This window comes from Varroa destructor, unplaced genomic scaffold (genome assembly GCF_002443255.2).
Source record: "Varroa destructor unplaced genomic scaffold, Vdes_3.0 BEIS01000004.1, whole genome shotgun sequence".
NCBI lineage: Eukaryota > Metazoa > Arthropoda > Arachnida > Mesostigmata > Varroidae > Varroa > Varroa destructor.
The window spans coordinates 39164630-39178096 of record NW_019211457.1 but is presented as its reverse complement, the minus strand read 5'-3'; the positions used below and the strand labels follow the sequence as shown (position 1 = coordinate 39178096).

The 13467-nt window shown below is 39.7% G+C and overlaps 1 protein-coding gene across 2 annotated transcripts; it reads right to left on the bottom strand.

Annotated features, from left to right (window-relative positions):
* Positions 1 to 2541: 2541 nt before the first annotated feature.
* LOC111248630 (uncharacterized) lies at positions 2542 to 12983 on the bottom strand. Of its 2 annotated transcripts, XM_022801289.2 has the most exons (12): positions 12538 to 12983; positions 12030 to 12168; positions 10987 to 11611; positions 10212 to 10631; positions 9497 to 9779; positions 8656 to 8842; positions 8348 to 8522; positions 7876 to 7995; positions 7641 to 7693; positions 4074 to 7281; positions 3697 to 3880; positions 2542 to 3531 (listed from the first exon to the last, which is right to left on the bottom strand). In XM_022801289.2, the coding sequence occupies exons 2-12, from the start codon at positions 12152 to 12154 to the stop codon at positions 3239 to 3241; spliced, it is 5673 nt and encodes a 1890-aa protein (XP_022657024.1). In that variant the 5' UTR covers positions 12155 to 12168; positions 12538 to 12983; the 3' UTR covers positions 2542 to 3238. The 2 variants fall into 2 exon arrangements, with proteins under 2 accessions (XP_022657024.1, XP_022657025.1); XM_022801290.2 differs by lacking the exon at positions 7876 to 7995 and having other exon boundaries at positions 7641 to 7807.
* Positions 12984 to 13467: the final 484 nt, after the last annotated feature.

The window sequence follows — 13467 nt, the reverse complement described above, 5'->3', positions numbered from 1 at the left end:
TGTTAAATTGTTTTTAATGCTCCTTTTATATTAAATATTGTTATGTAAATAGTTGATAAAAGTTATATAAATTAACAGATATAATGGTCTTAGGCGATCTAAAGGCGAACGAGACACATCAGAATCAGCATGAAAGTTGTCGGCTCAGAAAAAACGTAAAGTTTATTTTTGAAACAACAATAGAATAATAAAACAATGAAGATTAGCGAAAGCGTGAAACGGAATGGTTACGGTAATCGCTAAAGTCGATTATGATCTTAACTGATCATCAACCGTTTGTCGGCAATCATGAAGAATAACTGCATTGCTTATCTGAGTATTTGCATCAAATCTGGGTTCAGTTTAAAGTGTAACATTAAAACATCTCAGACACGACATTCGTACACATTGACAAAATGTTGGTTGGAGCAAACGGTATTGAACTGTCTCATTTTCGGTTAATATAAGGAATTTTCGGCGCTTATCGCACGTCGATGATTACACTTCGTGTATTTAGAAAGAGCAAAAATGACATTTATGATAAGTGCGTGAGTGTTTTTGGCCAGAAATTGCCGAAAGAGTCGTGAAAATTATAGTATGGAAATGTGTTTGCGCCTGTTTACCTCTGCATGTATGGAAGCGTTTTATTATTAGCATATTATAATTAAATTGAACTTATTTTCGATATTATCACCTAGCTGTGAAGGCCCGTTTGTGGGTTCGATCGTGACTGATGAATAATTAAGTGGAATTTGGCTGCTGTAAAATATTACGAAGTATATATATATATATATATATATATATATATATATATATATATACATATATATATATATATATATATATAGATCTATAGTATTTGTAGTAGTGGAAACAAAAAGTATAGTTAAGGTATATATATACATCTTAACTATACATATATAACGATAAAGACAGACGTACACAGTCTGAGAGCGCTTCCGCGTAATAATAATGTTATCATGTAATCGGATTTACAAACAAATAAATGCCAGGGGATAAATTTTTCGTTTTAATACATTGCCATTCAAAATTAACCGGATTGATGTTTATCATGAATAAACAATAATTTACATATAATAGCAAATGGTATCGTTTCTGACTCCATTAATTGTATTATTTAATTGTATTATTGCTCATATGAAGCCGAATTCACATTTGCATGTGCATATTTCTGTACGACACAAGTATGATGGTTGGAATCAGACGAGCTGTTAATTCTATACCTTGTTCTTATCTGCCATGTTGATAAAACGGGAATACAATCGTGTAAATAAATTAAGTATTAACACATTTTCATCTTAACAAAAAACAACAATTTGTGTTCTCAATAAGGAACGACATGGAAAAATGAAGACGCCGAAAGTGCAACATGGCGCTATAATTTTGTAGTGTGATTCTCTATTCGGAAGGGTTTAGCCAGTAAGAAATTGAATGCAATATATGTCACATCCTTTCAACTTGACTCCTAGATCGTAATGTGGCTGAGGTGTTATCAGTCTACTATTCCATTTCAATGTCTTTACGAACGAAAAAGGCAAACATTATGGTGTGATAGAAGTGTTTCCTTTGACAGTAGGCTTTCTTATTGATAGAAATTCGCGCATGATGGCTTCGAATATGTCTGTTATATATTTTATTATCTACTCATTTGCAAGCAAGTTTGGGCCGTTACGACCATCCAGTAAGACTTGCTAAACAACTTTTTTGAAAAACTGTGTTGGGATGTCTTTTTTTTGGCGCTTCATATTGGCGCTTCCTACGCTGACTGGTCTATCAAGTTTTCAGGTAGTCGAGCAGTTACTTTATTGATGCTCCTAGTACAGTTCGACCGTCTTGTTAAAGTCTGTAGTTGAAGCTCCTTTTGTTTAAGAATAGCGTTATCAAAGCAGGCTCTTTCGATAGATCATCGAAAACCAAGTCATCGAAACTAAAAGCCCCTGGCGAACTTTTGGGATTTTTCCGAAGTAACCTTCGCGATAAAAGCACGCATCCCTACATATAAAACGGGGCCTGAAAGGCAGCAGATCCAAATCGTCCCTAGCCGAGTCAACGTGCTCATATATGACAATTGTTTATCATGGGCTGCTTAATACACACTCAATCACGACGAGTGGTTATCACCGCATTATTCTTAAACGAACAAAAAATTCAGAGTTAACCCAAAAACCTGTTTCGGCAAAGCGGGCAGAAGATGCGAAGCTTTGAAAACTCCACATTATAAAAAAAAATGGCTACATTCGTTCAAGCTAGTCATTTTAGTGAATTTAGTAGGTTCGAAGATAGTTATATAAGAAAATTAGCACTATGTAACAAATTTCTATTTTCAACAAGTTTAACTGTTTGTAGTGAAAAAACAATTTTTATTCGCCAAATCGTATTATGAGTGGGCAGATAGGGCATATCAGACTGAGTGCGCGTCACATTAATAAGATAAAAACTGAGAAATATCTACGTACAACCAAGAATTCTGAACTCGTGATCGCACTAGAGATTTACTCGATCTGTCAAAATCTAGATCAAGCGAAAAGATTAAGCGCAGGCTTAATACAATCTTTATCAAAATTGATTTATGTATTTTACGTGTATAACAACGTATTTCGTAGTTCTATTCTTCGGAGTTATATACAAACCGTCGTGTGTACATCTTCGTCAGCGCTATGTTACGTTATATACATTGCTTATATATATACAGTAATATGTAACTGTATGAATACAGTCATACGTTTGGTGTATGCTATAACGCACGTTGCGGTGGTTGTTGCATAGGCTTCTAATTGAATTTAGAAAATCAAAAATGTCCCTTAAATTCATCATACCCCATTCACTCAATGTGGTACTCTTTTAGTGTCGGCATGAGATACACAATAACAAGTATTGCGCCTTCCCATAAGAGATAATTTGAATGAAGTATTCGTTGATTCGCATAATGCATTAACAACATTGATTGTTTTCCTAACCTAACGTATTTTCTAATGCATTTGATGCGTATTAGATTCTTTACTTATTTAGCATCTTACAAAAGTTTTTTTGATCAGCAAATCGCACATTTTAATCATGTAGTCAGTCATTAACCGTTCGTCCTGTGACCATTGAAAAAATTCAAAAACTTACCTCAGTTATATTGAAAAATTTCTACGACATATTCTACCATAAAAATATAATGAATTTCATAGTTTCGTCATAATTTACAATTTGTGTAGAAGCTACAGCTATATGCACGTATAATGGGATGGAAGCTTTATTTTACAGAGTAGCTAAGGCAGGGTAATCCCCATACAACCGGCGCTGCACCAACAAGGGATTTGAGCTTGCATGCAGATCGAGCGTATCCGACGGCTGCAGCTAGACCAGCCCTCGTAACGATTTCGGTATCTCGTCTTCGTGAAAGCACCAGTTCATCTCCCGTTTCATGCTCTTGATTTTCATCCTGCCAAGTTTTCCATAACCACGTTCGAAGGAGTGCGTAGGTGAATAGATCACAGTCTCTGTCCGTAATATCCCATAAGTTGCCAAGTACGGCTGGGGAGCCACCTGAAGCATAGTAAGCGAAGTCATTTTTCAAAAACGTGCAGGATAAGGCAGCTGAGACCAACAATCTCACCACATATTTTAACATACTATAACCAGGGTAAATTGAAACCATGCTTTTGCGTATAAACACTTTTCGGCAAAAAAAACATCAAACATAACGCTCACCGAGTACCAGCCGAAGGGCATAACCTTCGGTGTCCATTTTTTGGCCAACGATGCGCATCCGTCCGGACGAACAGCCCATGATCAAGGCAGCAGCCCGTATGTTGATATTCTCCATCTGCTCGCGCATATGTTGTCGTCCCGTTCCGTGACCGCAATACAAATACACAGACTTCGAACGCAGCATCTGAAGTATTGAAATGAACATGGCACTCCAGTGAATGGGAGTTTACGATATGCACCTGTATCAAAATACCGTGCCAAAGAAATGTATATTAAAAGCGTACGAGATAGCCCGTTTATACCTCTGCAGCAATAGGACATTTAACCGATTATGACAAAAAAAAACGGACAGATAGTTCATGACGAAAAAAACTCACTCTCTTGAAATCTTCGCGTTCCATTGGTTTGCCCAGAGTGCCCTCCCATCGTTTGATCAGCACGGACATGTCCTCCCGAAAGCGTCTTTCGCTCTCAGGAAGATCGTCTCCGGGATTTATGCAATAAAAACCAGCATAGGGGTCTGCAAGTGTGAAAGCCTCAGCAGGTGAAAGAGCCGCGTTTCTGACACGCTGCAATTGCGCCTGTGCAGCAACTAATCCGACGCACGGCATTCGCGTTACATCATGATCATGGTACATATGACAGCTATCAAATGGCATATTAATGAGGTGCCGGTCCAAGACTAGGATAACGGGCAAACGTTTCGATGATTTCGTTAACAGCTGGCTCTCTCGTACTTGATTTTGGATATCAGCTGCTAGTGTTTGAAGTTCCTCGACGCTGTTGAGGCTCGGCTTTATAACCCGATAGAGCATAGTCACCAGTTGTTCGAGGCTTAATAAGGGCAGCGCTGTAAGTCCGGTGATAAGCAATTCGTTATCCACCTTGACCTTTCGCTTAGATGCCCACTTTTTAACCATACTTGCTAGATTTAGCACGAATTTTTGCGTTGTTTCATCTTTTAGCTTACCAAGAAACATGCCTTTCCAGCAACCCATCCACTGATTTTCTAGTGACTCGAAGAATTCGTAAAGTCGGCGATCCGCGGATTCGCGAAGTTTCCAATATTTTGATTTCTCCACTAACTTCAGACTAATTTGATTTTTAACAATTATGTCTTCAAATTCCTTGATAAAAGCTCGCTGAAACTGGCCGTCAAGGTTTGAATTTATATGTACAGTTTGTGGATCGCAACCTTTTTGATATCTGGTTGCAATGAGACTTGGAGTAACTGCGCGTTCAAAAGCGGCTGTCACTTGTACAATGCTCCAACCTGGATCACACCATTTCCACAATTTCTCGTACCAACGCTCTTCAAATTCAACCGTTGGTCTGAGCCAGTCAAAATAACTGCTATCCAATAGTCCGTCTTCATAATGACCCACCATCTTGAGGCCTCGGTTAAGTCCAGCTAATTGAACGCTGACGCCTAATGATTTTTCGAGGTAAAACTGAAAATAATCTTTGTGACCGCGCCATGCGCTCAGGAATGCTAAATTTGTGAAGAGGTTCGTGAGCAGAACCTGCTTCCCTACGGGCATACAAGGGCGTGCTGCATCGATCAACGTTTGGAAACACTTTTCTGCCCGATCACCATCCATTTCGAGAGACTTGTTGAAACGTTCAGCCAAACTAATCTTGATAAATTGATCCTCAAGACCCAGATCATCATCGCAAATAATATCATCAATTCCAGTGGTGGGTGCAGCAAGCTCATGACTCCGGGGCACGGGGATTTTTCGTCTTGTGCGAGTAACTCGACTGGAATTTTCATCGAGTGGTTTGAACTTGGGCCTGTCTTCAGCTTCTTGTTTGCGCGTTTTCCGGGTTGGAATGACAGAATTACCTTGTGTTCCATAAGAAGCACTTGTTGATGAAGTTACTTCAAAATCATCAGTTTCGTTATTAGTAGAAACCGTTTCAGGCTCAGGTTCGATATCGGTGTTCACGACTGCTGCAGTCGTTTTCTTCGATAGGCAGGCCACGCGCGCCTTTTTTTTGGGAACGTCAGATTTTGCCTTCGATTGTTCACCGGCGTCAATACTAGTTTCATTCGAAAATGGAAGTCTGCGGCGAGGAGGCGCGGCTCTAACTATTGGCCTTTTTGTTGCAGCTGGCGTCTTTAGCGAATAATTCGGCTCAGGCACAAGTTGTACAGGTTCATTGGTGCAAATACCCAAATGTGCGAGAGCCGTGCTCCAGTTGACATTAAATGAATACTCAAATTTCAACAGCTCCATCTCTAAGCGATCATGGCGAGTTCCTGCTTGTTGAAGCGCGCTATGCGCATCTGATAGGATTAACAATGCTTCCGAGTACTTTCCCATCAATGCGTATCCGTGACTTAGCGAAAAGGCGTGTCGAAGCTTCACTTTTTGACCAATAGCACGCAAAGATAGGATCTCCTCAGGAGGGGGGTCGAGACTAAGCGTTTGCATAATGACTCGCAATGTTTTCGCCAACCGAGTTTCGGCACACTGCTCACTGCATGAGTATTTTTCCAACGTGACATGCGCTGTTATGGCGTCCAATTTTTTTAGGGTGACATGAATACCGAGGCTGTAACAAAGATAACATTTGCAAGTGGTTGGATGCCTCTGACGTTTGTGGAATTTGACAAATTCTTTAGCTGGCATCCGCCTTTCTGCTTTGGCGTCCTGGATCTGCCTCATCTTCAGGTACATTGCAGTGTGATAGGGTATCGTTGAGGATGATTTGATTTTAAACGGCTCCTCATCGACAGTTTGCGCACTAAGTTTTGTTAACGGATCACCTTTGACGTCGAGGATATCGCTAACGATCTTCATTTTTGATTCAATCGGCCGGTCAAAAAAAATCGCAATACGAAGCATCCGTTCAATGTGCCGAAGCGTAAAGTACAGACTGAACAATACCTGGCCGTCAGAACAGCTGGTTGTTGTCACATTAATTGTTTCTCTCATTGAGCCGAGATCGAACAATGCGTCAGCTTTTACACACTCCGTTGACAGCATCGGAAATGCAACATCAAGTTTTTCCCATGTCATTACCGTAGGATTTCTCGTCTCAAGATACTCTAGGCACATCTTCATATTGCGTGATGTACTCTCGAGAATGTCGATTGCTGTCCGTTTGCCGCTCTCAATTATTCCCCAACGATTTAAGGCTGTGCCATGGTAGTATCGATTCAAACCGTAGATGCGGAGTTTATCGATGGTTGCTACCCTCACCGATTTAGCTAGGTCTTCGATTCGGTCGGGTGATGGCGGTTCTTGCCCACATTCTTCAGCTTTTACCCAGAGTCGCAGCATCTCAAGTCGATACCTTAAGTGAAAAAAATCCTCACAGTCAAGCATGATTCCGGCCTGGATCTGATTGTCGATTTTGATGAGGACAGTTTCTGCCAATTCAACGCAACGCGCCTGTACCAGAGCTTCAGCGATCCGTAAACGGTTCTCAAGAATAACTGACTTCGGGGCTGATGTGGCCTTTAATAGAACGTCGGTTATAGTTAATATCCGAAAATGATTCGACGTATCTCCGTTAATGGCAAGAAAACCAGCTGCCAGTTTTAGGTCATCCCATATAGCAGTTGCAAGAAGCATCCTGAAATAAATATATAAGCAGTACCCGAATCATAATGAGGACACCACTTCTAGGGTAACTAGGATAATTTGCCTTAGAAAACTGAGTCCAACTGACGAAGCTGACTTTTTATGCACTAGAACAACACGTTGTTTAAAAGAAGTAAAAAAAAATAATAGTTGATATTCTTTATTAAAACAATACTGTAATGCGTTTTTATATGCATCTGTGTATAGTTTTGATAAATAAATAAAAAGAACACAAATTTATGCTTATAGACTATTTAATTAAGGCCATGCAGATGTATTATATTCAACGCAACACGTTTCACAAGAGACCTTAGGCGGCTCAAACTATAAGAGCTTTTTTTGAGTGAGTACCAGTAGTCGAAGGTTTTCAACTCTTGATAGTTGGCGAAGATCCACATAAGTGACTGGAAAAGATCGACATAATTCGAATAACGTAGCGTCTGGAGGGCTAATGGCATATCATCCAAAAGTTCGCGACGATCAAACGCTTCCGAATTCTCGTGACTGGAACTTTTAGGCTGCAAGAACACAGCACATTACTGACGTTTATTACTATACAAAGAGTGTATTTATAAGTAATACTCACCTTGTTAATAACAACCTTAATCACGGTCTTGAATGAACCGAAAGCTCCCAGGAACGAAAAGCTTTGGCCAGTGTGGTGAATGATGTTTTTTACGACATACTTCAATCGCGTGTTTAACTCCTGATATATGTAAGCAAAACGATGCGAGCCTCGCATATGATATAATAAACAATAAAATTTTCTTGTTACATGCTAGACACAATTATGCGTGTCATCCCATTGCGTCTCGCACAAACATTTACGAATATCTATATTCGAATCTATATATTACGCATATATGTATTATAAATATGTGCGAAATCGAACTAGATTCATCTTTGATATGAATCGGTAAAATACTAGCGATAAAATTAAATCGGCATTTTATATACGGGTCGATGATAATAGTGTAGAACATTTCTATAGATACTTTATATTTCTTAGAAGATGCGCTTTAATACTTTCTGGATCTAATACAAAAACATGTACTAACCTCGTGAAGAAGTTTTTGACTTCTATCGATTTCGGACTTGATTTTTTCCGACAGCTGCCGAAGGCGAACCGAAAGCCAAATACCTTTTCGAGCACCTTTTATCAAAATACTTTCATTCGATGACTCTGTGCGCACCGAATCAACTACTTCGTCACCATGGTGCTGAGCTTTTGCCCTAAGGATAGAACAAACCACTAGGCCTTTAACAGTGTACGAACAATTGGCCATGCCTCGTTGTACTTTAGATTTTATATATTATAGTAAAGCTAACAGGGGTTAGGCAGCTAAAATTGACAAGCAACGCTCACCTTAAGCTGATTACTGTTATGATGTCAACAAGCCTTTGATCTTTTACCCGGCACGCTCTGAGCTCAGCCAATACGGTGTCCATTACCTCTTTCGATGCTCCTATTCGTTGTAACGCGTACAGTTCTAGTGCTAGCCATTTAAATCTGTTCGGCTCCATTTTAGATAGCTGGTTAAATAAAAAGACATCTGAAGACAAAATAAGCTAAAATCGATAAGAATGCCAACGCAGTATAGTGCTAGCAGTGAACTTGAACTGGTTGAGATACAAAGTTGTTTGTTCCTTTTTTGCATAGTCCTATGGGAAGCTAGGCAAAGTGATGCTTGTCCTGCCGTTCGTTTAACAAACATAGCCAAACGTAAATTATAGGGTGCATGAACAATAACCTAACGCGTTAGGCTCCCTCAGCTATTGCATCAGAATGTGTTAGAACTCGTAGTACACCTAGTTTGACAAAACTACCATTGAATTGCAGACTTATTCCTTTCTAATTATCTTGTAGCGATTCTCTTGAGTTTCACCTTTTACAAATTAACCAAACTAAAATATTAATGATTATTAATAATAATACAAAAAAACAAAACAAAATATTCTTCCAGTTGAGTAATGTGATTTCTATATTATCGGTTTAGCAGATTTGAACCGCAATCCTTCAGTGCCAAATACGTGAACCCCACATCGGTTCCAAAAATTGCTTGTCCTGCGCCTTGTTTCAGTTCAGCGTTTCCACTCGGTTTTTCGCTCTTAGAGTCTGCGATTTCAAGACAAACATGCTATAATACTCAGCTCCATATCTAGCTCATCAAACGACAAAATGCGATGTACGAGCTTACATTGCATACCTTGTTTTCTAAGTGAAGTTTCACAGGCGACTAATACTAATGGGTCAACCTTGTCGGGTCCATATAGTTCCAAAACGGCGCCGATGCAACGCGGTGAGAGATAAGGCTCAAGGCGACTGCTCGCGTTTTTCGGAGAGATGCTTGTTGCAATCTCGATTCCCATCAATACCACGCGAAGCAGCTGAAGGCAATCTTTTGATTCAGGAAACCGTGGTAGAAGTGTGCACATTATCAACACAAATGTTTCTTCTAGCTTTTGAGCTTGATCCGCCTCCTTGCAATTCTGTACACATAAAGATAGACCTAGGTTACTTTTGGGATTATTACGTTTATATAGGAAATTGTTAGGACAGGTGATATTTGTTTCATCTGTTCCCATAGGCCCATAACCTGAGGCCTTAGCGAGTCATATCTCGCAGACCTCGAATGAGTAACCTTTTAATATAAGAAAAAATGCTTTAGTAGCTTATCTGATTACCACAAACGGCTAATAGATAAAACGGGCTATTCTGCTGTAAGTTATCGTCTATAGATTGTTACAACCAGGAAAAGGGGAAGTCAGCTCAAAAACTCGAAGTAGGCTGAGTTTCAGGCCATCAAGGCATATGATGTATGAACTGTCTGTTTTGTATGTGGATACAATGATATGAGTTTTGTGGCATTTTGCATTCTTCTTACCACTAAAAGTAAACTGGTGGTATATTAAGGAACAAACCTTTAGTGCGTTAGCAATATTGTTTGCAACCTTAGCAAGCGCCTCGTTTTTCCAAACGGAATGTTTTGGATCATTAAAAGGCAGATGTTCCCGCAACGTGCATAGAGCTTTGAGCAGACGAGGCAGTTCCTCTTCATTTAGCACACTCCGATTATATACGACATGTCGAAGAAGTAGAAGCGCTTGATCAAGGGGCTGTTCAGAAATGGCCAACAAACAGCGAACAAGCGCTAGTGTAGTATCTGCCAACTGAAGCAGGTTTTTCTTTCCGTGTTCTATCCGTACAACTAGTACATTGCTGAGATAATCTAAGATGGCCCCGTACTCTTTCACAACAGAAGCTTCCTGTGCTGCCTTCAAACCTCCTTCGAGATCGCGCTGCCCAAGGCAAGTGATGACGCCATGAAGATCTGATGGAAACTGTAGATTTAATCAAACAAAATAATTAAACAATTGTTAGGATATTGAATAACAAGAAATTACAAAAAGGTCAGTTGTTTTCAACACTTCACTCAGAACTATTCTAGTTGCGAGCTGTTATTAAATAAGTTATTGAATACATATATATCATTATGTCACTATGTGCTGCCACATAAAGACCTAAAGATACTGCATAATTCTTGTGAATAAAGAAGATTATTATTTTCGTGCTACAAGGGCGTCCTACTTAAAAGACATGATCAAATTCAGGAGAACCTAGATATTCACGTAAGTCATCAACGTTTTGTGCACCTATTCAAGTGTATAAAGATTTTATACGTTCCCTTACACTAACCTTCAGACTAGAAAGCACCCGAAATGTGTCCAATTGGCAACTGGACGCCAATCTAATAAGCTGACAGGTCAAGCGAGTCGCCATACATCGTTTCATGGGCGGCAACCCCGAGGACCACTCACGAAGCAATGTGCAGCTCAGCATATTCCAGTGCGCAAGGTGGGCGTCAACGACACCGACATTTAGCGATCCAGCAAACTTAGGTTGCAGTAAACAGAACCACAAAAACCAGAGAGCGCACTCTTGAGAGTACGCGCACTTCTCAGCGGGAACATCTGCGTCTTTTTTGCAAACGTTGCTTAAGATATGAACCACATAAGTAATCTGTTCCTTGGTGGGCTGCTGGGACATTATACGCGCCATGCAGCGACAGATATGCGCAGCTTGGCGAGCTTCCGTTCGCCGCCTATAGAGCAACGAAACAACTTGAACAATGGCTTTCATTAGATCATCCGGTATTCCAAGGACGAACGCCTTGTTCAAAGCCTCTTCCGAATACCTCGAAGTAGACACATCTGACGTATTATCCACAGCGGAGTTTGTCACCACTGCCACAATGCTTTCTAATGCCGCTAAGACACAATTCGCGAGCACACCATCCTTGAGATTTGATTTCCCCAGGTGCCTACAAGTTCCAAAAATTAAACAGTGTAATACAACAATGGGTACATCTTGTGTTTAATTCGAATACTCCCTATGACACTTGAAGAGTGCAGGATTATTACATTGTACATACATAACCTATAAGCTTGTTGTGTTTATGTGTGCAGTGGTTAGCTTTTGAAAGTAGCGCTGAGATAATGCGGCGGCCCACCATTCTAACGGAGTAGGTTCTAAAATGCGTATTGCCAACGATTGAAAAAATGAGAATACATGAAGTCGCTACTTGCACATGAACTTGGATAGCAAATTGATTATGTTAAAAAAAACACCCTAGACAGAACATTAATTCACTAACTATATTCATAAGGTGATCTGTCAATTTCATATTTCGCTTTTTTAAACATATTGCATATACAAGCAGTCGCTCTTACGGAACTTACGCGACAATGTGTTGAATAATGTTGACATTCGATGGATCTGGCACGAGAAGTGCATGAATACGACGCGGTAAATCCTCGTCAAGCCCCGATAGGGCAGAGCCCAGTCGGGACGACAAACTCGACATCTTTGGGATGGCAACTGCACAGTGAGGAATTTTAATAAGACATTCTAAAGCAATAATGTAATAAGCATTTAAAGGAGATCTAAACTCACAAAGAAGAGTACTAAAAATAGTGGCGCCAATAAAATTAAGTCCAGTTCCTTACTAGTAGTTTTCCATTATTATATCAACTACTTCTGAAAAGAAACACTTTTTTTTAACTACCGCTAATCTGCTTTATCTTTTATTTTAAATAAATCTCTCAATTTGTACCTTAATACGCGTGTCTATTATTTGGTCATTCAAAAGTCAATTCTCAATTCCAATAAATTTTTTTAATTCTCCTCGCTTGCCTTTGTCAATAAGGAACAGATTCGTGTATTCTGTTTGATTTGTCTAATACGTACCCGTTAGCAGTAATTCTATTCACCGCCGGTCGATTTCTCACTTTGTTTCAAACACGCTGTCACCCTCCTCGCTTGCTCTAAGAAAGATTGATGTTCTTTTTTCAGTTGATATGAAGCTGTAAATAATTTTTCATCTCCTTTTTGTATTGAGGAACGTGCCCACTCTTAATAGTTAACCGTGTTTTCCCCAGCACTTCGCCGTGCTGCTATTCCATCAGCAACATCGCCGCTAGTGGTAGCAGTCATTCGTTCAGGTTCTTTAACCGCCATACGCTCTCCCTTTGTTGATATAGATTGAATTGTTTGAATAAGGATCACTATGGCCATTTGGTAGCAGACTTTCGTTTTCGGGCCGTCCTTTCCGCTCGCTGATTAGCTAAATGTTTCGGGTTTTACGTCCGATAGCGCCATTACCCATTCCGTCAGGCAGTTCACTGGTTGCTGCCTGATTAACTAGAGGTTTAAGAGAGCACCGAATGTCCAATCGTTCGAAATTCGAAGTTCGCCACCAATACCGCCAAGTTCAAAGGGAGGTGCTACAGCGCCATTTGTTGCGGTACATAGATTTTTACCGAAAAATAATTCATTACGCATAGTATACGTCAACTCACCGCAGAATTTGCAATCGTTTTTTTCATTAAGCATTCGTTTAGTAAAAACGCAAAAGCCGTACGCAATTCAAAGAAATATAGTACTGCTTTAAAATGTATTTCAAAGCTTGAATAGTAGTTACACTCTTACAATGATTTGTAACACCTATTGCAGATATATTTGTATGCTTCGGATTTAGAACAAATCGTACGGTAAATACATGGTACAATTCTTTTTTAAATACGTTAACAGGCTATTATTTCTATCTTGCATCATACAATCAAATGAAAAGAGCTGTGAAGAACCATTGGAAAAATTGTATTTTAGCCTCAATAAACT

Bases quoted from the DNA above. Each gene is read 5' to 3' on its own strand.
- LOC111248630 (XM_022801289.2), bottom strand. From the start codon at position 12,154: ATGTCGAGTTTGTCGTCCCGACTGGGCTCTGCCCTATCGGGGCTTGAC. The intron at 8,843-9,496 runs GTATGCAATGTA...TTTTGTCTTCAG, and splicing joins AACTTCACTTAGAAAACAAG to ATGTCTTTTTATTTAACCAG. The intron at 7,282-7,640 runs GTACTCACTCAA...TATTTATTTCAG, and splicing joins TTGAAAACCTTCGACTACTG to GATGCTTCTTGCAACTGCTA.